The sequence below is a fragment of the Oryctolagus cuniculus genome, chromosome 9 (assembly GCF_964237555.1).
Source record: "Oryctolagus cuniculus chromosome 9, mOryCun1.1, whole genome shotgun sequence".
Taxonomy (NCBI): Eukaryota; Metazoa; Chordata; class Mammalia; order Lagomorpha; family Leporidae; genus Oryctolagus; species Oryctolagus cuniculus.
The window spans coordinates 95,460,288-95,486,766 of NC_091440.1; the positions used below are offsets into that span (position 1 = coordinate 95,460,288).

The 26,479-nt window shown below is 45.8% G+C and overlaps 1 protein-coding gene across 12 annotated transcripts in view; it reads left to right on the forward strand.

Moving 5' to 3' along the window:
* ATP8A2 (ATPase phospholipid transporting 8A2) overlaps positions 1-26,479 on the forward strand; it is a 729,626-nt gene that overhangs the window by 84,328 nt on the left and 618,819 nt on the right. The window contains exon 1 of one of the 12 annotated variants that reach the window (XM_070049165.1): positions 24,975-25,522. The exons of the other annotated variants lie outside the window; for them this stretch is intronic. Within the exon in view, the coding sequence (XP_069905266.1) occupies positions 25,483-25,522 (40 nt within the window). The 5' untranslated portion in view covers positions 24,975-25,482. Of the gene's footprint in view, positions 1-24,974; positions 25,523-26,479 lie in introns of those variants that run through there. 12 annotated transcript variants of the gene reach the window in all.

A 26,479-nucleotide genomic window follows, 5' to 3' on the forward strand; every position in this document is an offset into this window, starting at 1 on the left:
TAGATTTGGAAGACTTGCAGCCTCATTTGATGATGTGAAGTGAAGGGTGAGCATTTGGCCTGGCAATTTTGACACCGGTTAGGATGCCTGTTGTCATATATTGGGGGACCTAGATTCAGTTCCTGGCTCTGCCTCCTGAATCCAGCTTCCTGCTATGCAGACTCTGGTAGGCTGCAGTGGTGTTCAAGTTACTGGGTTCCTATCACCCATGTAGGAGTCCTGGATTGATTTCTCAGATCCTGGCTTTGGCCCAGTCTCATACCCAACTAATGTGGGCATTTGGGGGAGTGAATCAGTGGAATAGTTTTCCTATCTGTCTGTGCTTCTCAAAAAATTTTTGAAAAGAATCTCAGTGAATCTAGTTATTCTTTGATTCTGATTTAAGGTAAAATGCAGTGTGGGGTTCAAGCCAATTTAATGAAAGGCATTGGAGGCTAGAAAGGTTTAGCCTTCAGCAATCTAGAGACCCTGCAGGAACAGAGGGAAAAGGAGTCTTCCCTGGGATCTTTCTGCTTTGTCACTGATCAAAGGTGTAATCATCATTTCAGAATAAAGGGCTCTTTATTTTCTGGAAGGCTGTTCTAATTTTATTACTCAGTAAGTCCCTGTTTTAATTTGTGTTTTTTTTTTTGAATGCTGATGAAGTTTATAATTTTACTAATGAGGTTTATCAGCCTAGTAAAGAGTAATTGAAAGTTTTAAGAGGGTGGCTCTTTTCTTGCCTTGGTGCAATGGTCTGAGCAAGGTTTGGCTCCCTACTCGTGTTGACCTTTAAGTCCCAGTGTCGTGGACTGAAGGTGCTGACGAGGGAGGACTTGATGGGGCCGTGTTCTCTGAAGTGAAGCCTTTGGGAGCTGATTGGTCTGGATTGGGTTGCTGGGGTGGAGTCCAGCCCTCTGGTCAAGTCGTGACGAGTTTATAAGGAGAGAACACAGTTGGGTGAGCTCCTTATCTCTCTGCTTCCTGGCTGTCAGTGTGATTGTCCCTCCACTGTCTTTGAGCGTCACCAGATGCCTGAACCAAAGGGGCTGGCTGATCTTGGGCTGTGAACCTCCAAAACCGTGAGGCGGAGCACAGCTTCTCCCTTCCTAGATAGCATCTCACAGGCATCTTAGTTACACTGATGGAAAGCTGATGAATGCATTCAGTGAAGGTAGGGAGGAGACTGGAGGGTTGGGCAGTGGCTTCCAGGAGGGATGACTGTGGTCACATGGTCCACAGACTGTTGGAACCGGAGGATCACGGTGATCACGGAACCTGTCTTTTACTCTCAAGCTAGCAAACAGAGACCAAATGATAACCAAAACTCAGAGCTGTGATTGGACCTTGACTCTCAACTCTCTCTTATTACAAGGACTGTTTTTTTTTTTACAGGCAGAGTGGACAGTGAGAGAGAGAGAGACAGAGAGAAAGGTCTTCCTTTTCCATTGGTTCACCCCCCAATGGCTGCTGCTCTGGTGGTGCGTTGCGGCCAGCGTGCTGTAGCCGGTGCACTGCGCTGATCCGAAGCCAGGAGCCAGGTGCTTCTCCTGGTCTCCCATGTGGGTGCAGGGCCCAAGCACTTGGGCCATCCTCCACTGCACTCCCGGGCCACAGCAGAGAGCTGGCCTGGAAGAGGAGCAACCGGGACAGAATCCAGTGCCCTGACCGGGACTAGAACCCAGTGTGCTGGTGCTGCAGGTGGAGGATTAGCCTAGTGAGCCACAGTGCCGGCCAAGGACTGTGTTTCTAAGTGTTAGCCAGGATGGATGGGATAAGTTCTTTTTTTTTTTTGTAATTAATTTATTTATTTGAAAGGCAGAGTTACAAAGAGGTAGAGACAGAGAGAAAGAGAGAGGTCTTCCATCCTCTGGTTCACTGATGTCCATAACGGCTGGAGCTGCGACAATTTGAAGCCAAGAGGCGGGAAATTCTTCTACCTCTCCCACAGGAGTACAGGGCCCAATCTTCCACTGCTTTCCCAGGCCATAGCAGAGAGCTGGATCAGAAGTAGAGCAGCCGGGTCTCGAACCGGCACCCATATGGGATGCCAGCACTGCAGGTGGCTGCTTTACCTGCTACACCTCAGCTCCAGCCCCTGTCATCTTATTTACTAACTACCCTGTTCATTATGATAATTCCATCCTGCAGAGTCTCAGAATACAAAGGGTGCTGCATGTCATTGCTTGGTTTGTGGTTAATGACCTCAAGTACATTTTGTTCTCAGAGAATTGCTCTCGGTGGCTTTTTATGCATTTTCCCTTCCTTTGGTGCTCTTACACTCTCCAGCTGTTATTTTATCTCTTCACCAGTTCATCTGTCAGGTGCTGGTGGCCCAGGGTCGTGGCAACCAGGAACTGTGTAAATAGTTAACCAGGAGAGCAGACCTAGGTCATGGTGGCCAGGGGAGTTGCAGGAGAACGTGGGGCTGCTGTGGGTCAAGGATGCACTCGAGAGCTGAGGTTTCAGAGACAAGTGGTGCTTAAGCAAATGGAGACTCTGACAGCTGTGATGGCTCTTGAGCTTTGTCGCTGCATGTGCGTCTTCACCACTGTAGACGCATTTTTATCTGGGACCCTGTTGGACTCATTGGCTGTCTCGTGGGTGAGTTAACAGTAATATATCCACGCCTCCATGTGGCCCTGTCACCTGACAAGAGTTCCAGTTGTGGAACCCGAAGACTGGGAGCAAGGCTTGGCTGTCCTTTGTCTCACACCCCACGTCTGATCTATTAGTGAGTCCTGCTGTCTCTGCCTTCTAAGTGTGGGTCTAAGCCAGGCTCTGAACCACGTCACTGTCATCACTCGCCTTGGATCTGTATGGGTCCTCTAACTTGCTCCTTTCCCCAGTCGTTTATTCTCTATCCTACAGCCAGATTGAGCCCTTTGTGATTTAATCAGACCAAACATGACTCCTGCTGGAATCCTCAAGTGGCTCTGTAGTCCTACTTGGATCCAGTCCAAAGCTCATGGGGGTCAAGTTGCTAGTGTCAGGCCCCGGGTCCCTTACTGATTTCTTTCTACCAGTACCATCCTCCAGCCCTGCACCAACGCACAGGCCTCCTGGATGCCCCACGTTGGACCCTTGCTCTTGCTTTTCTCTCCGTGCCAGATGTCCTCTGATTGGACACACTCCCTCATTGCCTTCAGTTGTGTCATCAGTGTCACCCCTTAACCACCCCATCTAAAGCTGAACTCCTTGGTGTCCCCCTCTCTCTTCTTACCCTTGATCTTTCATTGTTGAATGTATAATACATGCATTTGTTGGTCATGCCTTCCCCTGACCGGACTGCAGGCTCCATAGACGGGCAGTTTGGTTCACGGTTGAACTGTGCTGCAAGATTCCTACTGAGGGCAAAAGCTTTCTCTCTATCAGGACTGAAGGGGCACTGCCCACCTGAAAATGGTAAAGCACCAGGGTTTCCCCCTCAGTGTCACTGTTTTATGAACTCTTATCTGTGTATTTCCTGTAGAATTCTTGGTGCCAAGGTTAGGAGGTGAGAGCCTTGTGTGTGTTTTCTTTTCGGGCAGCAAACGCAGTGGGCATTGATTCTGGGCAGCTTTGATGTCTGTTTATCTCCTTGACAGCAATGTAAGCATCGGTATTACTCTGCCCCAGCCCTCTGGAAATCAATGGATTCCAAAGCCCTCAGGAAACATTAGCTATCGACCATTGTTGTTATTTGGTTAATTTGTTGTCTCAGTAAGACTTATAAATTGCCCAGGAGAAGGATGAATTGTCAATAGCTTCTCCAGAATGACTGACTTTATGAATATTTATGATTTAGACTAGTCTCTGATTTCTTTTAGCTTTTCTGTTATCCATAGGAAATCCTAAAAGCAAGTGTCTTTTCTGGATGAAAATATTCAGGCAGATACAAATGAAAGATACTGGAATGAAGCAATAAACCGAACTGAATTTCGTCCTTGTAACTTGCATTTCTTGTGTCAGCAGTGTAGGGTCTTGCAAGCTTTTGCTGCTTGGGATTGCCTTGCCGTTGAAAAAGGAGACTGCTGAGAGGGATAGTTAGGACACTGGAGTCCCGAGTAAGTAAAACCACTGTTCAGTACTTTAATTAAAAAGTGTTAAGATATCTAGTTTATTTGTACCTGTCTCAAAAGCCAGTCTTTACTTCCTGGGACCTTGCTTTGTCCTCAATTTCTCATATACTCGTGGCTGTTTATGGAAGTGGATGTGGTTTAGTGTCCCCCAATTTAGGCCAAACCAATAATTTCTTTCCATCTAGATCCTGTTGGTGTAACTGAGTCTCTGAGTTCCGTGAAGCTGAGTTATGGCTACCCAGGATCCTTAACTCTGTTTTATCTTCTCCCTGTCCTCCTAGATGCATGGCTCCTAAGTCTCGCCTTCTTGATGGAGGCAAGATTTTTGATAACGTCTTTCTGTGCTCTTGGCCAAGTTACATTGTCATTTTGACACCCAGTTTCTTCATCCTAAAATGACCAGTTGTATTAGACAACCTGTAAGTGTATTCATTTACCAGTATATATTTATGGACTAATCATCTTCTTGGATGTGGTTAGCTTTTCTTTATTCATTAATTAAGTAAAAGGCAGAGAGAGAGCGACAAAGATCTTCATCTGCTGGCTCACTCCCCAGATGCCTCTAACGGGCGGAATTGGGGCAGGACAAAACCAGGAACGTAGAAGTCAATCCAGGTTCTCATGTGGCTTGAAAGACCCTAGTACTGCTGTCTCCCAGGATGCGCATTAGCAGGAAGCTGGAATTGGAAGCAGAGTTGGGATTCAAACCCAGGAACTCCATATGGAATGCAGGCATCCCAGTGTGGCATCTTTCTTTCCCCAAGAAACCTTTTATTTAAGGAATATAAACTTCATGCATTTCATAATTACAACTTTAAGAACATGGTGATTGTTCTCATTATACCCAGTGTGGCATCTTGACTGCTATGCCAAATGCCTGACCCATTGGTTAGCATTTTCATTGACTGACTCATTTAAGCATTGACTCATATGTTGTAATTTGATTCAGAAAGAATTTAAGGCATCTGGGCAAAATTTGTGTTTGCTATCATGAACATGCAAAGCACTTTCACATGTGTTATCCCACTGGATACAGCTGGTGATATAGGTATTATCAACACCATGGTACAGACGGGGTGAAATCTCCTTCCAGCATCTCAGCGTTGATGATGCTATGGCCCAGGGCTCAGGCTAGTCTCACTATTCTGTTGCAGTGACTTTCAGCCTTCAGTGCACTGTTTACAGTGGGGATTTTTGACTCACTATATTTGGGATAGGGCCTGAGAGTCTGCATTCCTGACAGCAGTAGCAGTGATGCTGAGTCAAGTCCTGCTGATGGTGCAGGTCTTTGTACTCATGTGGTGGCTGGCACAGAGAGCACAGGTGTTCATCGAATGTTTATTAATTTGTGGTCAACGAACTTCAAATCTCTAGTCAATAAAAATGTACTGAACATTTCAAGAACAGGCTGGTGACAACCTATATGATGGATGTAACGAGCAGCTCAGTTTTATTGTGGAGTCAGTTAAATGGCGCTTGGAGTGTCTGAAGGTAAGGTTAACAGGTGCTCTGTGTACTGTTCTCCCTAGTCTCCTTCCTCATTCCCTTGGCCTTTTGATTTTACCTCATATGCCTCGCAGACCAGTCACACCATTGATAAGGAATCATTTCCACCTGTTCACAGGCTCATCTCATTCTCTTTCTCTGTGGCTGGCATGTTTCAAGAAGTCCATGAATTCCCCCACTAGCAACCAGGGAGCAAGTGTGCAAGTGTGTGCTCATGAGCAAGTGCATTGAAAGGTCTTGAGCCCCTGCAGTGACACCTGTACCATGTGCCCAGTACGGGGCCCCATGTTAAAGACGCATCAGCTGACGTCTCTAGGGATAAATGGCAGTAGCACTGGACAGAGGTTAATAAACAGAGTTTAAAGCCTTGTAGTTATGGGACTTGGACTGAGAACTGTGGTTGCCTTTGAGACAAGCCTACCATACTTCCTCTTGATCTAGCACTGCACTGTGTTAAAGGATAATTTATTTATTGTTCAATTTTAATCTAGTCAAGAGGCAGACAGAATAAGAGAGAGAGAGAGAGAGGCAGAGGGAGTTTTTAATCTGCTGGCTCACTTCCCAAATGCCTGCCAGGGCTGGGCCCAGCCAAAGCCAGGAGCCAGGAACTTAATGGAGGTCTCCCACGTGGGTGGCAAGGACCACCACGGTGGTCTCCCAGAGTTTGCATTAGCGGAAAACTAGAGTAAGGAGCTGGAGTCAGGGATCAAACCCAGGCACTCTGATAGTTGAAGCAAGCATTTTCTAGTCATTAGGCCAAACACCTGCTTCAGGGACGTTTTCCTTTAAGCTAACTCACACTTCTCATTGAGGTTGTGTTAAAGAGGAAACTGTAAGATGTTCTAATCTGCTCAAGGCAGAATCTAAAGAACAGACGCATATTGAATGTATGCGTTAGGAATATTGAAATGAATGTGCAGATAGGAACCAAGCTAGTATCTGCCAGAAAACAGGGTGAGGGGACAATAGATGGAACTGCCACCTGATGGTATTTCCATGTCTTTTTAAAATTTTTTTTTTAATTTTTATTTATTTATTTTGACAGGCAGAGTGGACAGTGAGAGAGAGAGACAGAGAGAAAGGTCTTCCTTTTGCCGGTGGTTCACCCTCCAATGGCCGCTGCGGCTGGTGCGCTGTGGCCGGAGCACCGCGCTGATCCGATGGCAGGAGCCAGGTGCTTCTCCTGGTCTCCCATGCGGGTGCAGGGCCCAAGTACTTGGGCCATCCTCCACTGCATTCCCTGGCCACGGCAGAGAGCTGGCCTGGAAGAGGTGCAACCGGGACAGAATCTGGCGCTCCGACCGGGACTAGAACCCGGTGTGTCGGCGCCGCAAGGCGGAGGATTAGCCTAGTGAGCCACGGTGCCGGCCTCCATATCTTTAGATCAAATGATTTTTGCTTTGCCTTCCATTATCCTCCATTCACAGAGCTCATAGGCAAGGAACACCAGATTCAAATAACCCGGGAGGGTGTGAGCTCAACAATTCACCTTCTTTATTGAAGCACCCGAGTTTCTCTACCTTGGCTTTTTTGTACTGTGAACAGTCAGCCTGAGGGAATTCATCCTGAATCAGCTCTCCTGTGATTTCTCATCCAGGCCCCTGTGTCAGACAGGACCTCATCCTCCATTGAAGTGTGAGGGGGTGGGGATGGAGAGAGAGGAGAGGAAGGATGTGTGGAGTCACGTGTAGGTGTGTGTGTGCCTGTGTGTGTGTGTGTGTGTGTGTGTACGTTGGAAAAGCTTTCCACGGTCTTACTGAGATATTCAGTTGCTCTAGACTCTTAGGTCCCCATTGTTCTCAGTCACTGCAGTGACTGTTGTGGAAGAGGGTTTGAATTTTATTCTTAGTCAATGCCTTGCACCCCCTTGGGGCCCTGTTCCAATCACAACTCCAGATACTTTCATCTAAACAGGGGTGGGAAACTTTTTTTCTGCCAAGGGCCATTGGGATATTTGTAACATCATTCATGGACCATACAAAATTATCATCTTAAAAATTAGCCTATTGTAGACCTCCTGTATTTCAAGATCCATCTGCAGCTGCCTTGGCGAGGCCAGAACAAGTGCTTGCATGGGCCTTATATGGCCCACAGGCGTGATGTTCCACTCCCCTGACAGATGAAGAAATACCTGTGTGCCTATTAGAGGGGTGGAAAGATTTCTCTTTCTCATGAAGTGCATGATGCATGGCTGAGGCCTCCCCCCCAACAAAGCACAGATGAACAAGGGAGAAGCGTACACATTTATTTAATGCAAGTTTGACATGGTGTAGGAACTTCAGAAGTGAGAGTCTGAAGAAGCCGAGAAACCTGTGTGTTTTTGATGCTAGGTTTGACAGAGAAGCAGATAGTCTCAACAAAGTGTAACTGGATATGCATGATCTACTGGTCATAAACTGGGGGAGTGGAGGGGGTGTAATAAGGCCTGTTGTTCAGGCTCCTCTCTGTGTCCCCGTGGATCCAGTGATAAGGATGTCCCCTTCCACTGAGTATTGTGTGGGCACTTCTCGCATGTGGGGCTTCCTGCTTCAGGCGAGAAGGGTGGGCAAAGGTGAATGTGACCTTCTTGCTCCTACTGTTTTCTCAAGTTCCCTGGTTCTGCATTTTGGGGTAGTGTGTCTTGAACTCCATTACTGTCTTAGGTTTTGTGGAGGATCGCCTGAGATCATGCATAGAGAATCATTTGCTATGTCCTAATGTGCAGCATGTGTGTAAAATGTTCTTGTCCTTGTCACCATGTGGGTTGTTGAGTACTGGATTGCTTTTGTCTTTGCTGTTGATGTTGGCCTTTCTCTTCTGTCCCCTCACTGCATAGGAGAGCTGAAGGGGCAAGGGTCTGGAGCTGGACATCATTGTCATGCCTAGCTGTCCTGTCTTTGAGCTGTGTGAACGTGAACTGATTATTTAGCTTCGGAGCTAACGCTATCTCTCTCCTAGGTTCTTGTGAAGTGGGTGAAATGATGTGTGAAGTAGCTGCCACCTAGTAGGTCCTGCCCAGAGATGAGTTTGCTTCCATTCTACCTTCCGTTTCTCCTGGATCTGCTGGCTTTATGCTCATCTGTCAGGGAGTGGGGATTCAGGAACATATACCTACAAAATGTCCACATCACAAAGCTATCATAAGGTTTAACACCCAGCGTCCTCTTCCCTGGGTAATCTGAGTTATGAGTAGTGGAACAAGCGCTATGATTCAAACAGGGAATGGCCTTTAGGAACCTGCAGTGAGGTTTTTGTTTTTCCCCAGCAACCATAATGTATTTAGAATAAGCACTGAGCCTGTGCAGGCCTCAAAAGAATTAAAAGATGTAATCCTGTGCCTTAGGTCACTTAGTTTTAATTGGAACTATAAGATGAATGGGGCCGGTGCTGTGGCTCAATAGGCTAATCCTCCGCCTTGCAGCGCTGGCACACCGGGTTCTAGTCCCGGTCGGGGTGCCGGATTCTGTCCTGGTTGCCCCTCTTCCAGGCCAGCTCTCTGCTGTGGCCCGGGAGTGCAGTGGAGGATGGCCCAAGTGCTTGGGCCCTGCACCTGGCTGTGGTGGCCATTGGAGGGTGAACCAACAGCAAAAGGAAGACCATTCTCTCTGTCTCTCTCACTGTCCACTCTGCCTGTAAAGAAAAAAAAAAGATGAATGGGTAAGAAACATTAAATGCAAGAGTAAAACATAGTTGAGTGTTGTGACGAAATGATAAATTCTGTAGGGGGTCAGGAAAGTGTGCTCTGCAAAGAGCCTGGGTCTTTTTTTATATTTTATGATAATCCACATAAAGGTGCTCTTGGCTGAGATTCGGCTGACAGTGGGAAGAAGTGAAGAATTGAGACAGGTGTGTGAATATTTCTAGAGGGGAACATGACAGATGACCCATGGGGAAGTGCACACTCCCCTGAATGCAGCCCCCCATTTTTTTTAATTGAGGGAGTCAGGCTTCAAAAGAAGCCAGTGGGGTAGTGAGTTCAGCCATTGTTTGCAATGCCAGTATCCCATGCTGAGTGCTTGTTTGAGGCCCAGCTGCTCTGCTTCTGAACTGGCTTCCTGCTAGTGCACCTGGGGAGGCAGCTGGTAATGGCTCCAGTACTTGGGCCCCTGTCAAACATGTGGGAGACCCAAATGGAGTTCATGGCTTCTGACGTTGGCCTGGCTGAGACCATACTGGAGGATGGTAGCAACAGCAGATGGAAAGATGGAAGATTCCCTCTCTTTCTCTCTCTTTTCTCTTTCTCTCTCATTCTGCTTTTCAAATAAATAAATATAATTCAACATCATTTTGAGAGACGAGGTATGAGAAAATGAGGTTCCTCCTTTTCCTCTCAGCCTTATTCTTTTCCTTTCCTTATTCATTGGCTAGAAAAGGTCAGTGAAGGTGTGAAGGTGGCCCACCTGACTGAGGGGGCATCCAAGACCATGAGAAGTGGGATCGGGTGGCCAGGAGTGGATTTAACTGGGACAGAGCTGTGACCTTGGGAGCTTGGGAAGACACAGCTCTGTGGCAGCATTAGAAAAACCTGTTTTCACACAATATGAGGTCCCCAAGACTGGTGCATTGAAAAAGAGACACACTGTTGGATGGGGTCTTGTGGATACAGGATAAAGTGTTTGGTGATAACAGACGTGTAGTAAGTAATGTGTAGAGTTGAATGCTTACATTAACATGGCCAGCAGTAATTCTCTGTAAATGTTTGTGGTGTATTGATGGTGGGGATGGACCTCCAGGTTGACAACATGAGCACAAGCTTCCAATGACAATTTGAAGTTTGAGGATTCAACTGGTTTATCTCTGAACATCTCTGAACAAACACCTTTTGCTTTCTAATTACCTTCTTGGGATGTCTTCCTGAGATTCTTTAGTTTCCATCCTGCCTCCCCTTTATTTGTGAAACCTTGATTCATGTTCCAAGACCGTGAGTGAAATATTCAGGATTGCATCTATTATGGAAAGTGTGACACGCCCCAGGTGGACAGGGAGTGCCAGTTCTTCAGAAAGGTTATGATTAAGCATCAGACATTCATGTTGTATAAGAATTCCCTTCGTGGTTCTGCATTGTGTGTAGTATACGACCAGATAATTTCTTAGGAGCAGGGTCTTTCTGGAACTCTATTCTTTACTGGGTATGAGACATGACAATTTTATTTTTTTACATTTTTAAATGTGTTTCTCCATGACTTATGGTCTCTCCTCTCTTCTTTTTAAAGAGGAGTAAACATTATGGCTTCTGGAAGCTGACCCTGGTGGTTATTACTGCTCTCTTGCACATAACTAGAAGTACACTGAGTAGAAAAATAGAATGGAAATTGATCCTCATAGCCTGGTACTACCTCTCCTTGGTGCCATGCCGAGCTCTGAAGACAAAGGGATTGTGTGGAGACATTTACTGCTCTGTTGTGGCACCAGGCGTGTCTCCCACAGGCAGCATCTGACTCACGGTTCATTGGAGGGTATTGGAGTATCTTTCTTTTTTTTTTTTTTTTTCCTTTGGAAAATTATCACCATTTTCTCATATCACATAGAACTGATCCTCTCATTATGTCCTCCCTCTGCCAGCCCCACAAGTTCTAAAATGGTGAAAGGAAGAGTTATTGGAAAGTGATGGCAACAGGTATAGAGTTCAGTTCTTGAGTTCTTTTTTCAGAAAACACAGTATTATTGCCTTTCTTTTCTGGCCTGCCCCTTAGCTGTAATACCACCTACATAGATAAAACACTCATGAATGGAGAAGAGTAATATAACGGCTTCCTTAAGGACTTAATAAATACATACAGAGGCATCTTTGAGAGCATGTGTTATTGATCTCAGTAGTGTGTATTTTGGCATAAGGATTTGGTCAGTTAGACTAAGGGATCTTTATCTGGACAGCATAGTCTTGTTTGCAGTCTTCCTCGTGGGGGTACAGGTGAGGTCTGAGAACAGGCACTTTGTAGGCTACACTGACTCTCCTAAGATACATCTTTTTTAACATCTTCATCAGAACAGTGAGTTAAAATTGTTATTGTAGACCTAGGTCAGTGTACAACCTTGCTTTTCCTGCTTGGCTGTTGGTACAACTTCTTTTTTAGTTACTAAAGGATGCTTGACTATATTGTAATAAATAGTTTCAATTAGTGTTCATGCTTTTGATAAAGCTGTGAGTCTGACCTTCCTACAGCTTCCTTCACTTTTCTGCCCCCAACACAAATGTATCACCTCCCTCACTCCCCAGCTCACCCCGTGACTCTGGGACAGGTGAGCTCTGTGCCGTAGTGAGTTTCACTTCCAGAATTTATCTGTGCCTTTTCCTTTATGCAGCTTCCCTCCCCTTCCCTCCCCTCCCCTCCCTTCCCTGAATTGGATCAAATTAGACATATTTGCTACGTGCCTTTTCTCTTAATTTATCTTTGATATCCTTCCTTATTTGTACATGTCTACCCTATTTTAAGTGCTCTGATATTTATTTATATTATTTTGGACATATCATCCTCTTTATGCAAATGTATGTGTGTGCAAATGTTGCAAAATGGTTTCCCCACAGATACACTTTTACAATATCTGACTTTTTACAAAGTTTGCTGAGTGATCCTTAGCCATATGTGTTTTCATGTACATTTTTGAATATTTTTATATGCTAGCATCCCAAAGGTGGAATTTTTTATTTATTAATAGAAAACTTTTATTTAATAAATTTCAGGAGTACAACTGTTGGATTATAGCAGTTCTTCCCCCCATAACCACCCTCTCACCGGCAACCATCCCATCTCCTACTCCCTCTCCCATCCCATTATTCATTAAAATTCATTTTTAATTATCTTTATATACATAAGATAAACTCTGTACTAAGTAAAGATTTCAACAGCTTGCACCCACACAGACACACAAAGTATAAAGTACAGTTTGAAGATTAGTTTTACCATTAATTCTCATAGTAAACACATTAAGGACAGAAGGAGCAAGTGCACAGTGACTCCTGTTGTTGATTTAACAATTAAGTCCTGACTTTTGTTGTTTAATTCCAGATTATTTTTTCTCAAGGCTGTAGCATTCTGTATGTACATGACCCTTCCTGAAACCGTATATTTCTGTGGGCGTAGCAAGACTGCATATGACCGTGTATTTAGTTTGTGCCAATGTAAAGGGTGTTAAATGTATTCCCATTCTTATAGTTTGTGTATCACTGCTGTTGAGCTGAGCAGCTTTTTCCGTGCTCACGGGTCACTTGTATTAGTGAGCGATCAGTTGTTTGGCTTAGCTATTCCTTTCACCAAGATAATTTCAGGCCTACTGGTAGCTGAGGTCCAAGCAGGTTTTGTGTGCCCAGGGTCCTTCTCAGGTTGCCAAGTTTGTTTGCTTCCACTGGGGAAGGGGGAAGAGAAGCAGAGGCAGCCCAGAGGCTCGCTGGCTTTGGCCCAGTGGGCGCATGCCATTCTGTCCAAGTTCACCTTGGAAGAGCCCATGCCATGACTTGCCAGCGGGACTGGAGACATCTCCAGTGAGGCAGCTGGTGAGGACTCCAGGTTGTGGGGAGGGACACACAGAGTTGATAGATGGTGACTTCTTGCTGCCGTCTCGGGGGATGTAGGGGGTGATGATCGAAAGAGGACATCTAGCACGTGCATTCTTTGGAAGGAATCCCTCAACTGTGGGAAGAAAATGGGTACCTGGATTGATAGGTGGAGGGAAGACCGTTCTTCCTGCTACTGCATCTGCACTCCTTGAATGTTTCCCATTTGAGTGTATTAACTGTTAAGAGATGAGTGACTTTAATAGACTTCAGATGCCACACAGGATGATGCACACATTCCCTACTTGCTGGGCTGAGGTTATTTGATGAGGCAAGGAGATGTTACTTGTCTGATTTTCCCAGGTGGTGGGATGCTTCTTGTGGGCCAGGTGGAGCCAGGGTGTTAGGGAGCCTTCATCAGGGCCTAGGGCAATGAGTCAGGTGTTGGGACGGGGCAGGCGTCCGGGCAGGAGTCAGCTGGTGTGCAAGGGTCCAGCAGAGAGGCCGAGACCCTGAAGGAGAGGGATAGTTGCAAGGCTGGTCTTCTAGAGAGTTAGGAGGTGAAGTTAGGGGACTTAGGATTCAGAAAGTCACTGATGGTTCTGATGTTTATGGTTTGAGTGTTTAGATATTTCAAAAGACAAAAATATCACAATGTAAATGCCCAATTGGCTTTTTAAATTTTATTTATTTATTTATTTATTTATTTCCAATTCTAGAATCAGGCAGCACTTCATTCTATAAAATGGAACAAATTGGGCCTATTAACAGATAAAAGGGCAAAGAATGCAGAAACAGTGTGGAAAGCCAACGGGTCATTTCAAGATTACTTTCCTTACTAGGTTAGAACAGTGGGGACTTCCTTATTTCACTGGCTTAGCTAGACTGGAACCTACTCCCTCTTCCTTCCTTCCTTCCTTTATTCCTCTATTTTTTTATTTATTTGAAAGTCAGAGAGAGAGAGAGAGAGAGAGAGAGAGAGAGAGACAGAGAGCGCTTCCGTCAACTGGCTCATTCCCCAAATGGCCGCAATGGCTGAACCTGGGCCAGGTCTCCCACATGGGTGCTGGGGCCGAAGCACTTGGGCTGTCTTCTGCTATTTTCCCAGGTGCACTAGCAGGGAGCTGGGTAGGCTGGGATGCTAGTGTTGCAGGTCGCAGCTTGACCCTCTGTGCAACACTGACCCCTCCTCTCTTTCTTAAACTGGCCCATTTAAAAGTTTAGCTTCATTCTGTGAAACATGAGTAACTCCCTTCTTTTTTTTTTTTTTAAAGATTTATTACTTTATTATTTAAAAAAGGTTATTTTATTTATTTGAAAGCAGAGTGACAGAGAGAGAGGGAGAGACAGAGAGAGAAATATTCCATCTGCTGGTTCACTTGCCTGTTGGCTGCAATGGCTGGGGCTGGATCTGACTGAGCCAGGAGCCGGGAACTCCACCCAGGTTTCCCACTTGGACCAGCATCTGCTGGTTTCCTGAGCACATTAGCAGGGAGTTGGATCAGAAGCAAAGCACTGGGACCTGAACTGGTGCTCCAGTATTGCATGCCAGAGTCACAGTGGCAGTGTAGCCGCTGTGCCACAGCACCACAGCACCAGCTCCGAGGAACTCCAGTCTTGTTTTCTGATCCAGTCTGGTCTTCTGAGGTCTAGTGTAGGAGGCTGGCCCCAGACAGCCATAACCAATGAGCTGCATATTTGATGAGGAAGGATAAAGGATTCCGTTCTGGAATTTGAGACAGTGTCGAGAAGCATGTGGGACCTCCAGGTGGCAGTGTCTGGTAAACAGCTAGAAATGTGGGCTCATGTCCATGACCAAGGTCCTGGACCAAGGCTGAGTGGGAAAAGGCATCACCTCAGGTGCATGTACCACCTGCGGAGAGAACTGAAAATGGGCCATGGGATCATTCATGTAAGGGATGATGGGGTATTGCGTGGAAATAAAGAAAGAAAATATCAACCATAAGGAGAATTCCTAGCAGCCCAGCTAGAGATTGTTGCAAGAATGGGGAATGCTCAATGCCATTGAGAGATTTTGTTAGAACAGGAGTTGTGCAGTGTGGGTTTGGTAGACTTCCCATTGACCTTGGAAAGAATGATTTCAGAAGATTGTAGCAGGAGGCCAAAGTCATAGGTTCAGGAATGAACGGTAGTCACAGGTGAGGAGAGATTGAGGTGTTCTGGGCGACAACACAGTAGCACATGGTGGAGACTTACACATGCTTTAAGGTCAAAGTGAAGAACTGGTTAATGTTGCTTCTACTTGCTTATGTGGATAGTCCTTCTTAAAATGTGTTTTACAAGTATGTAATAGTGGTGTGTGCATATATAAGTATGTAGTATATTTTATAGATTGTCTCTTGGTTATTTTGATAATGTTTCATTTGGATGAACTCAATATTGTAGGCTATACATACTTTTTAAAAAAGATTTATTTTTATTTATTTGAAAGTCAGAGTTACAGAGAGAGGTGGAGACAGAAAGAGAGAGAGAGAGATCTTCTATCCATTGGTTTACTCCCCAAATGGCCACAATGGCCGGAGCTGAGCTGATCTGAAGTCAGGAGCCAGGAGCTTCCTCCAGGTCTCCCACGTGGGTGCAGGGACCCAAAGACCTGGGCCATCTTCTACTGCTCTCCCAAGCCGCAGTAGAGAGCTAGATCAGAAGTGGAACAGCCAGCACTCAAACCAGCACCCATATGGGATGCCAGCACTTCAGGCTGGGGCTTTAACCCTCTGCGCCACAGTGCCTGCCCTTATATATACTTTGTCTAAAAAGATTTTAATTGATGAATTCTAATAGTGACTTTTTCTTTGAAAACAATTTTCCATATACATGGAGTGAAGGGAGAATTAATTTTTTTTCTGAACTCCAGAAAGCAACCTGAGGTTATCTGGGATGCAGTTTTAGTACTAAATTGATTTATTTTAACTAATCAATAATTTTGCTTTAATATGAAATACTGCTTAGTAAAATTTAAGCTTGTATTACTTTTTAAAGTTTAGCTCTTTATTGAAATATACTCTCCATACAGAAAAGTATAAGAATTAGAAAACATTTTGTTGTTACTTAATATACATGAGCCATAAGTCACAAGTGTTAAATTTACAGCAGGTTTTTATATTTTCACAGTCATGCAACTGTCACCATTACCTAATTCCATCCTCCCCGACCCGGTAACCCCCAGCGGTCACTCCCCATCATGCTGCTCCTGCAGCCCCAGCAATCACTGATCAACTTTCTGTCCCCAGTATTTGCCTATTCTGGGCATGTCCTATGAATGGAGTCATATAATGTTTACCTTTTTGTGTCTGATTTCTTTTGCTTAGCATGTTTTTAAGAATCTTCCATGCTGTAGGTTGTGTGAGGACCTGATTCTTTGGTTTACTGCTGAATAACCTTCCATTGTATGGATAGCCCATGTTTTATTTACCTGTGCATCAACTGATGACCATGATTGCTTTCTAGAATATTTTTATTTTATAGATTTGGGGCTTGCTTTGTTCATGAAGAACAAATGTAGGTGCCCAGCCAACATTCCGCAGCCTGCGAGATAGGGCATGTGGCTGTGGGCTTCCCTGGCTGAGGGACGCAGGAGCCCTGGGATGGAGCAGAACCGCCACGTACGCGTCTGTTTTTTCTCTTGAGATTCCCAAGATTTGCATACACATGCCATGGGTCTTTTTACCCAAAGTACTTGAGTTTGGCGCCTTTGGTGATCCCCAGCAAAATCCTAGGGATGCAGCTTGTTACGTGCTCCCTGGAGGTCAGGGGCCTGAACGCAGCCCCTGCAGGAACCTGCCAGCTGTGGGCTGCACTCCTGGGAGCCAAGGTGATGCCAACCTGCACGCCTGCTGCGTGTCAGCTTCTCTGTGGATGATGTGACCACGTCTGTGCTTCTCCAGAGGAAGCGCTTGCAGGACGGTCCCCTCAGAATGCAGAACTAAGAGGACTTCTGGGTATTTGGTTCTTAAATGATAGGCATTATTTCATGGTGCCTAACTTTTGTTTGATGTACATGTTTTATTTCTTTATTATTTTCATTTTTATGTGTGTATGTATGTATTTATTTTGAGAGAGAGAGAGAGAGGGAGAGAGAGAGAGAGAGAAGCTATCCCCTGGTTTACTCTCCAAATGGCTGAAGCAGCCAGGACTGGGCCAAGGCGAAACCAGGAGCCAGGAGCTTCATCCAGGTCTCCCATGTGGTTGGCAGGGGTCTAGGAACTTGGGCCATCTTTCACTGCTTTCCCAGGAGCATTAGCGGGGAGCCAGACTGAAACTCATAGGCAACAGCTTAACCTGTTACATTACAGGGACAGCCCTGACACTGGGTTTTCTTGGCTGTATTTGGAATGGGGAGTTGTGACTTTGGGGAGGCTTCTCAGGTTTGGAGAAATCTTTTTTTTTTTTTTTTTTTTTTGACAGGCAGAGTGGACAGTGAGAGAGAGACAGAGAGAGAAAGGTCTTCCTTTGCCGTTGGTTCACCCTCCAATGGCCGCCGCTGCAGCCGGCGCACCGCGCTGATCCGATGGCAGGAGCCAGGAGCCAGGTGCTTCTCCTGGTCTCCCATGGGGTGCAGGGCCCAAGCACTTGGGCCATCCTCCACTGCACTCCCTGGCCATAGCAGAGAGCTGGCCTGGAAGAGGGGCAACCGGGACAGAATCCGGCGCCCCGACCGGGACTAGAACCCGGTGTGCCGGCGCCGCAAGGTGGAGGATTAGCCTATTGAGCCACAGCGCCGGCCCAGGTTTGGAGAAATCTGTTAGGGAACAACTTCTCTTTTTCCTTTCACTCTGCTATTTTGGCTTATGTCTGAGCCCCTGTGCCTTGGCCCCGTGGTTTCATTGATCACAGGGACAAAGCATTTTCCAAGACGTTTCTTCCTAGACCTGGGTGAGAAGGCGCGGGCAAGCGGCGGGAGGTGGCATGGACTCTCCCTGCAATTCACATGGTTTTGTCTGTTTTTCCGCGTGTTGTTTACATCTGTGAAAGTAGGGTACACATACTTGGTTCTTTGTTTGGGCTGAAATGTTTAGTTCCTCAGAACTATGCTGACTTAGATTTAGGTGCTTGGCATGAGTGGAAGCATTAGGGTGGTCAGCCCTGCTGTGTGCAAGAACTTGGCCAGAGGCAGGCGAGCCTGGGCCTCTTGATGTGGTTTGTCCTCCAGGTGGTCATGTGCTTGGGCCAGTGTGGCCGTGTTGGGAGGTGGCAGGACCTTCAAGAGGTGGGCCTAGGTAGTTAGGTCACTGGGGGTATTCCCCTAGGAAGGGGCTAATGTAGTTCTTAAGGGACCCTGGTTACTTCTCAAGAAAATGAGTTGTTAGGAAGTGAGGCCAGCCCACCTGTCTGGTACTTTCTGCCTGTGGCTGGTTCCTTTTCTGCTTGTCTGCTGTGTTGTTGGAACATAGTAGGGGTGTCCTTACCAGAGGCTGAATAGATTTAAGGGGGATACCAGATCTTGAATTTTTAGACTCCAATACTATGAACCAAATACTTATCCTTATAAATATCCAGCCTCGATTCTTTTTTAATAGTAACAGAAAACAGACGAATATGCTGTCTAATATGCTATGGTTATGAGAACCACAAAAACCCAGCCCCATCTGTTTTGTCCAAGGTTTGTCTCCCATATCTTTATTTTTTTTCCTCCTATTTGAGGTGTGTGTGGGGAGAGCGAGAGAGAGAGCAAGAGAGAGAGAGCGAGAGAGAGAGCTCCCATCCTTTGTTCACTCCTCAAATGCTCACAATTGTCCCTGGTGGAGACTGACCCTAAGAGCTGGGAACCTAATTCAGGGCTCCCACATGAGTGGCAGGAATCCTATTGCTTGAGTCATCCCCGATGCCTCCTAGGGTCTGCAAGCAGGAAGCTGGAGTCAGGAGCGAGAGCCAGGAATTGGCCCTGGGCACTGTGATATGAATAAAGGTGCCTCAAGTGGCAACTGCTAGGCCAAATACCCATGCCCTCACTCCTTTATTTTTTATTCCTGCTTTAAAATAGCAAGGGGTAGGCATTTTGGTGCAGCAGTTAGGTCTCTATTTGGAACACCTGCATCTCATTTCAGAGTGCCTGGATTTGAGACGCAACTCTACTTTCAATTCCATGTTCCTGCTAATGTGCACCCAGGGAGGCAGCAGGTGATGGCTCAAGTATGTGGGTCCCTGCCACCCATGTGAGAGACACAAATTGGGTCTCAGGTTCCTGGCTTTGACATGGCCCAGCCTGAGCTATTGCTTACATTCGGGGAATGAGCCAGCAAGTGGAAGCTCTCTCAGTGCCTGTCTGTCTCTGCTTCTCTCTACCTTTCAAATAAATAAATATTTTTTAAAATGCCATGGTGGGCCCGGCACCATGGCTCATTTGGTTAATCCTCCGCCTGTGGCGCCGGCATCCCATATGGGTGCCGGATTCTAGTCTCAGTTGCTCCTCTTCCAGTCCAGCTCTCTGCTATGGCCCGGGAAGGCAGTGGAGGATGGCCCAAGTGCTTGGACGCCTGCACCCACGTGGGAGACCAGGAAGAAGCATTTGGTTCCTGGCTTCGGATCGGCATAGCTAGTTCGTAGTGGCCATTTGGGTGGGTGAACCAATGGAAGGAAGACCTTTCTCTCTGTCTCTCTGTCTCTCTCTCTCTCACTGCCTATAACTCTCTCTCTGTCTCTCTGTCAAATTAAAAAAAATGCCATGGTATTGAAGGCATGAAGTACAAAAAGGCAAGCCCCCATCCCACACTATTGTCTCCAACATGAATGTGTTCGACTGATACAGACCAGTCACTTCATTGCTAATGCAATCATGGGATGATGGGAGTTTTGAGGAGAGCAACCACAAAAACCATTCTTGGACTCCTTGGACCTATCCACCTATTCTGTGCTGGGCACCTTGAATTCTTGTGCATTAATGTGCTGGATCCTGGCAGAAATTTTTTCTTACCTAAATGTGAAGACTTCTGAATTGTAGGAGTTTCTGTGTGTAGGATGCTGCATCTGCTGAGAGAGAAAACCAGTGAAGTTTTTTTTTTTTTTTTTTTGACAGGCAGAGTGGATAGTAAGAGAGAGAGAGACAGAGAGAAAGGTCTTCCTTTGCCATTGGTTCACCCTCCAATGGCCACCGCGGCCGGCACACCGCGCTGATCCGATGGCAGGAGCCAGGTACTCATCCTGGTCTCCCATGGGGTGCAGAGCCCAAGCACTTGGGCCATCCTCCACTGCCATCCCCGGGCCACAGCAGAGAGCTGGCCTGGAAGAGGGGCAACCGGGACAGAATCTGGCACTCCGACTGGGACTAGAACCTGGTGTGCCGGCGCCGCAAGGTGGAGGATTAGCCTAGTGAGCCGCGGCGCTGGCTATTGTTTTGTTTTGATCATCAGCATAATCTTTCTAGCACCTGTCTTCTGGAATCATCTACCCTCAAGCTCGATGTAGTATCTGTCAGGTTTAAATGTCACCAGAATTGATGTAATAGGTTATTTTTTGTTGCCTTGGACATTGTGTTCCTTTTGAGCATTATTTGCACAGTTAATGGGTCTTGTGGTTTCTTTTTTTTTTTTTTTTTTGGTCCCTTCTGGAACATTACACTTATTGTATTATATTGATTTGTGTGTCTGCTTTTCTTTAAGAGTTCTACATTAGGAAAACATAATGTAGGCTATTAATTTTAGGAACTACCACTGGACAAGAGTCTTATTTATGTCTCTCGCAATTTTATCTTAAACCATAGGCTGAAACAATTTCATGAAAAGCTTTGCACAATTAAATAAAAGCAGCCTATGTGTGTGTGTTTGCATGTGTGTGCCTTTTGTGACTAAGGCACACTTAGTTTAAGCTGTTGGTGGGGCACCCGGGGCTATAGCGTAGTGGGTAAAGCTGCCACCTGCAGTGACAGCATCCCATATGGTTGCCAGTTTGAGTCCCGGCGGCTCCATTTCCGATCCAGCTCTCTGCTATGGCCTGAGAAAGCAGTGGAAGATGGCCCAAGTCCTTGGGCCTCTGCACCCACGTGGGAGACCTGGAAGAAGCTCCCGGCTCCTGGTTTTGGATCGGAGCAACTCTGGCTGTTGTGGCCACTTGGGGAGTGAACCAACGTATGGAAGGCCTTTCTTTCTCTTTCTCTCTCCGCCTCTCCTTCTCTCTCAAGTGTAACTCTTTCAAGTAAATAAATAAATCTTTAAAAAATAATTGGCAATTTTAAAAAATTTAAAATTTAAAAAAAATTGGCAGTTTTATTATTATTACTACTACTAGTATTATTTGAGAGGCAGAGAGAGCACTCTTATCTGCTAGCTTGCTCTCTAAATACTCACAGTGGCTGCGACTGGTTGGGCCAAAGCTGGGAACTGGGAACTCAATCTAGGTCTCCCATATTGGTGGCATCGGCCCAGCTACTTGAGCCAACACCTGATGCTCCCACAGTGTGCACTAGCAGGGAACTGGAGTCAGGAGTGGAACCAGTTATCAATCCAAGGCATCCCAGCATGGGATGCAGGCCGCCTAAGCAGCATCTTAACCAAGGCCAAATGACTACCCCATTGGTGATGTTTGTATTGACTTGTGGCTATAATGCTTGGTCTTAAGACTGGTGGTTTCAACGTTGTTTAAAGTCATGTTGTGCTAACTTTACTTGGAAGGTGTGTCCAAAACCTACCTTCCCAATACGGATCAGGATTGGTGGATTCAGAACAATATTTTAGTAGTCTGGATATTGCTGTCAACCACTGCCTTAATTTTAATAAAAACCCTAATGCTCATATGAGATCTAATTGCATTTTTTTTAAAGATTTTTATTTTATTTATTTGAAAGACAGAGTTACAGAGAGAGGTAGAGACAGAGAGAGAGGTCTTCCATTCACTAGTTCACTCCCCAGATGCTGCAATGGCTGGAGCTGTGCCCATCTGAAGCCAGGAGCCAGGAGCTTCTTCCGGGTCTTCCACATGGATGCAGGGACCCAAGCACTTGGGCCATCTTTCACTGCTTTCCCAGGCCATAGCAGAGAGCTGGGTCAGAAGAGAAGCAGCCAGGACTAGAACTGGTACCCATATGGGATGCCGGCGCTTCAGGCCAGGGCGTTAACCCACTGCACCACAGCGCTGGCCCCCATCTAGTTGTATTTTAACAATTCAAAGCCCGATAAGATCAGCCATCAAAGTTTTTAAAACTGTGGCACATTCAGGAAGTAAGCATGAATGAAACCATACTACTATTTTAAAGTGAAACTTTTTCTGTTATCTCTGGAGATTGTATTTAGCTTTCTAAGAGATTCTTGATGGTAGAAACCTTACCATCAAACAGGATTAGAGAGCTCTATTTCTTAAAAAAAGAAAAAGAATGTATTTATTTATTTGAGAGGTAGAGCTACAGACAGAAAAGTCAGAGTTACACAGAGAGAGGAGAGGCAGAGAGAGAGATCTTCCATCAGCTGGATCACTCCCCAAATGGCCTCAATGGCTGGAGCTGCGCCGATCTGAAGCCAGGAGCCAGGAGCTTCTTCCGGGTCTCCCACGTGGGTGCAGGTGCCCAAGCACTTGGACCATCTTCCACTGCTTTCCTAGGCCACAGCAGAGAGCTGGATCAGAAGTGGAGCAGCGGGGACATGAACTGTTGGAGGCTCAATCCATTATGCCACAGTGCCGGCTCCAGCCATGTGTCTGTTAAAGTCAGCATTAAAAATAGACTTTAAAAGAAAATACTTTAAGGAAGCTACTATATTTATGTGAACAGTGAATAAGTAGAGAGAGGACTGTGGAGTGTCTACTCTGCTTTAGAGAGGAAGGGAGACAAATTTTTTTTTTTTTTTGACAGGCAGAGTGGACAGTGAGAGAGAGAGAGACAGAGAGAGAAAGGTCTTCCTTTGCCGTTGGTTCACCCTCCAATGGCCGGCGCGCTGCGGCCGGCGCACCGCGCTGATCCGATGGCAGGAGCCAGGAGCCAGGTGCTTTTCCTGGTCTCCCATGGGGTGCAGGGCCCAAGCACCTGGGCCATCCTCCACTGCACTCCTTGGCCACAGCAGAGAGCTGGCCTGGAAGAGGGGCAACCGGGACAGAATCCGGCGCCCCGACCGGGACTAGAACCCGGTGTGCCGGCGCCGCTAGGCGGAGGATTAGCCTAGTGAGCCGCGGCGCCGGCCGAGGGAGACAAATTTTAAAGAAGACAAATGTTATTGATGATTATTATGTAGTTGATTTCCTGTAATGAATCCTATAGAAAAATTTTTGCTTTCTACAAATTGATCAAAGACAGTAAGGGATAAGTTAGAAAATACAAAGTCTTTCTCCCATTTTTGAACCAAAGTTGTTCGCAAATTCTGCTCAGTGTATGCAGGGTTTTTATTTCTGTGTTGCTAATTTCTCATTTTATTTGTAGTCTCATTTGTGGAAGAATTATTTACCTCACAAACTGATTCCACATGCTGTGTCAGAATTGGGGATAAGTGAGGAAGTTAGGAATCAGAGAAAATAAGAGTAAGGAAAATTCAGATAAAACCCAAGGTAAAGAAGAAAAGGCATTAGACTCGGAGCCCTCAAGCAGCCAAAAGCAGATGCAGGCGTGACCCTGGTTGAGAATTAGTGTCCGCCGCAGAAGAATTCTGCTGCAGAGACGGGGCAGCGGTGGGCGTCCAGAACTGGGTTTCTCTGTCAGGAATTTGTGAAGGTGCTGTGACCTGAACCACATCTCCAGCATCCCTTAAGGAGATTGAACGATGGGTTGCCTGGGGGTGTGCCGGGCTGGCTGCAGGTGCTCCTCTGTCTCTGGTGTGCTGTACCATTGCAGGGCCAAGTTCCTGGCAATTTCACAAACATTTCAACATGGGCTGGAAGCCAGGCCGTGGTCCTGGAGGCAGGAGATGGTGGAGAAAATGTCAGTGCAGAGTGTTGCTGACTCTCCTGTTGTCTCGGTGTCTCTGTGGGGCTCTGGACTCCACAGGGCCGAATTACATGGGAAGGAGTCTGTTGCTTAGCCATCAGGTTCAGAGATAACATTTGCTATTTCCTGTGCACACTTTGCTACCTGACAGGTTTGAACATGTCACAGATTTCTGACTTCCTGTCACTTGTTTTGTGTTTTAACTGAACACATTTCCCACATACGATTTTGTTAAATATATTGGAGCCGCTGTTGTGGCGTAGTTGGTAAAACCGCCGCCTGCAGTGCTGGCATCCCGTATAGGCTCTGGTTCATGTCCCGGCTGCTCCAGTTCTGATCCAAGTCTCTGCTAATGGCTTGAGAAAGCAGTGGAAGACGGCCCAAGTGTTTGGGCCCCTGCCACCTGCATGGGAGACCTGGATGAAGCTCCTGGCTCCTGGTTTTGGCCTGACCCAGCAGCGGCTGTTGCGGCCATCTGGGGAGTGAACCAGCAGATGGAAGATCTCTCTCTGTCTCTTCCTCTTTCTGTAATTTTGACTTTCCAATAAAGAAATCAATCTTAAATATGGTGAGTTCAGGGCTTACCCAAAGAGTAAAATTTCGTGGAAAAATCATGAAAAAACTATATATGGGTTTCAAAATTTTTCTCACCAAAATAAAGTTATCTTTTAATCCCATTTTCTGTGAACTTTGCAAAGTGCTTTCATATATCTTTTCTTTATCTTGTTTTCTACATAAATGTCAACCAGAAGCTGTCCACTTGGGGGATCTTTGCTGTTGGTGGGGTTTGCATGTTAAAAGCCAAGCGCCTGTTTGGGTGAGGATGTTAAGGAGGGGAGGAGTTCCATGCCGTGGTGCTGCTGCCTGCGTGAAGGCGCTCTGAAATGGAAGCAGCCCCGGGGAATCCTGGGCCTCACCTGCCTGAGGGAATCTCAGCTCTTACTGGGAAGTGAAGCAAGCCAAGGAGATTTCCTGTTTGTTTAGACACTTCATGTTCCTTTTCTAGGGAATGTCCCTGGGAATTATTTTCCCTTTGTTAATTTAATTTGGTAGGAGAGAGTGGTTTTTTTTTTTTTTTTTTTTTTTTTTTTAGAACTGTGATCACTAGAAAGTAGGAAGGAAGTAGGGTAGAGGAAGGTAGGATGCTGGATTTCAAAATATACAGTTATAGAGGCGGAATAAGTTGTCAGGTTCCACAGCGCTTGAGTGAGTGCACTTTACGATGTAGTATGTATTTCCTAAAGGCTCAGAAGAGAGGAGTTTGAAGTTTTAAAGTACAAATAAATGGTAAATGTTGAAGGAGAGGAAAATGCTAGTTTCCCTGATTTGACCATTACACCTTGAGGTGGACTTGGCATTGGACCCCACAAATATGCACAGTTATTCCATGTCAAAGACAATGAAGTGCTCCCCTTTGTCCTTTGTCTTACTACCTGCCGTGAGTTTCTTGCCCTCAAGAGCTCTGTAACTAGAACAGTGCAGTTGCAGGTGTAATATAATTCTCCCAGATTATCACAGGATCAGCCTTGAGCTCTCTTAATGCTTGGCAGCATGAACGCCCCTGCTGCTTTTGTCTTCCTGGATCGGGTGTGAAAGGACAGAGCCCCATGCCTCTCACCTGCACCTGGAGAAGGTGTTGCGCCATAGGTAATGGACACCAGCTACAATGTTTTCAAAAAACCTGGGTGTAGCTTGCATGGTGCAGGGGTAAAAGAAGATGCTGGGAAGAGCAGCCATTATTTAAGCAAATGCTCAGCCTGTAGCACACAATTCTTCAATTCTTTGCCTCCCAGGTAGAGACTGTAGGTTCCAAAGCTTAAAATGAAGGATCAACAGTCTAGATGATTATCTAGGGAATTCTTGTTCTGTTTGTAAATGTTAGCCAGATATATTTTAAATGCATTGAGGCCCTTGAAATAGCTTTATGCATTATAAGTTTTTGTTTGGGATGAAAACTTAAGATGAATTAAATGGTGTGTAGTTAACAAGAAGTCCAGGAGTTACATGTGATAGTGATCTAGTCATGTTCTGTGATCTTGAATAGGTTGCCTGCCTCAGTGGTCTTCCAAAAGAAAATGACAAGCTCCTGATTGGAGATGATGATACTCATATTACTTTGAGAGTTACCTTTCCTTCTTTTTGTTCAGACTCTTAAGAGGTCCAACACTATGCTGAATTATTGCTAGGTGTTTAATTCGCAGTGTTTTAATGGCCACTAAAATATAAAAATCCAAACAACATGAGTTGAATTCTGAATTTCTGGGAAATTTCTTTTGATTGGTAAAAGTTATAACTGATAAAAATGCTAGTTAGGAGAAGAATCCAAAGCAACATTTATCAGGCTATATTGCTCTTGACAAGTGGATGTTTTTGTCCCTGCAATTGGAACAATGATATCAGAGAGTTGAGCTTGGAAGAATTGACAGTGAGTTCTGGCAAATCCATCTGAAGAGAGAATGGATGGAGGAAGTCAGGACAGCATGTACTATGAAGTATTCAGGATCCTTTTTAACCTGTCTGGTCTTCTCATGGCCTGTCCATCTTGTCAATCAACCTCTAACTTGGGGTTCAAGTTTTTGCAGACTTAGATATAAATGATGATTC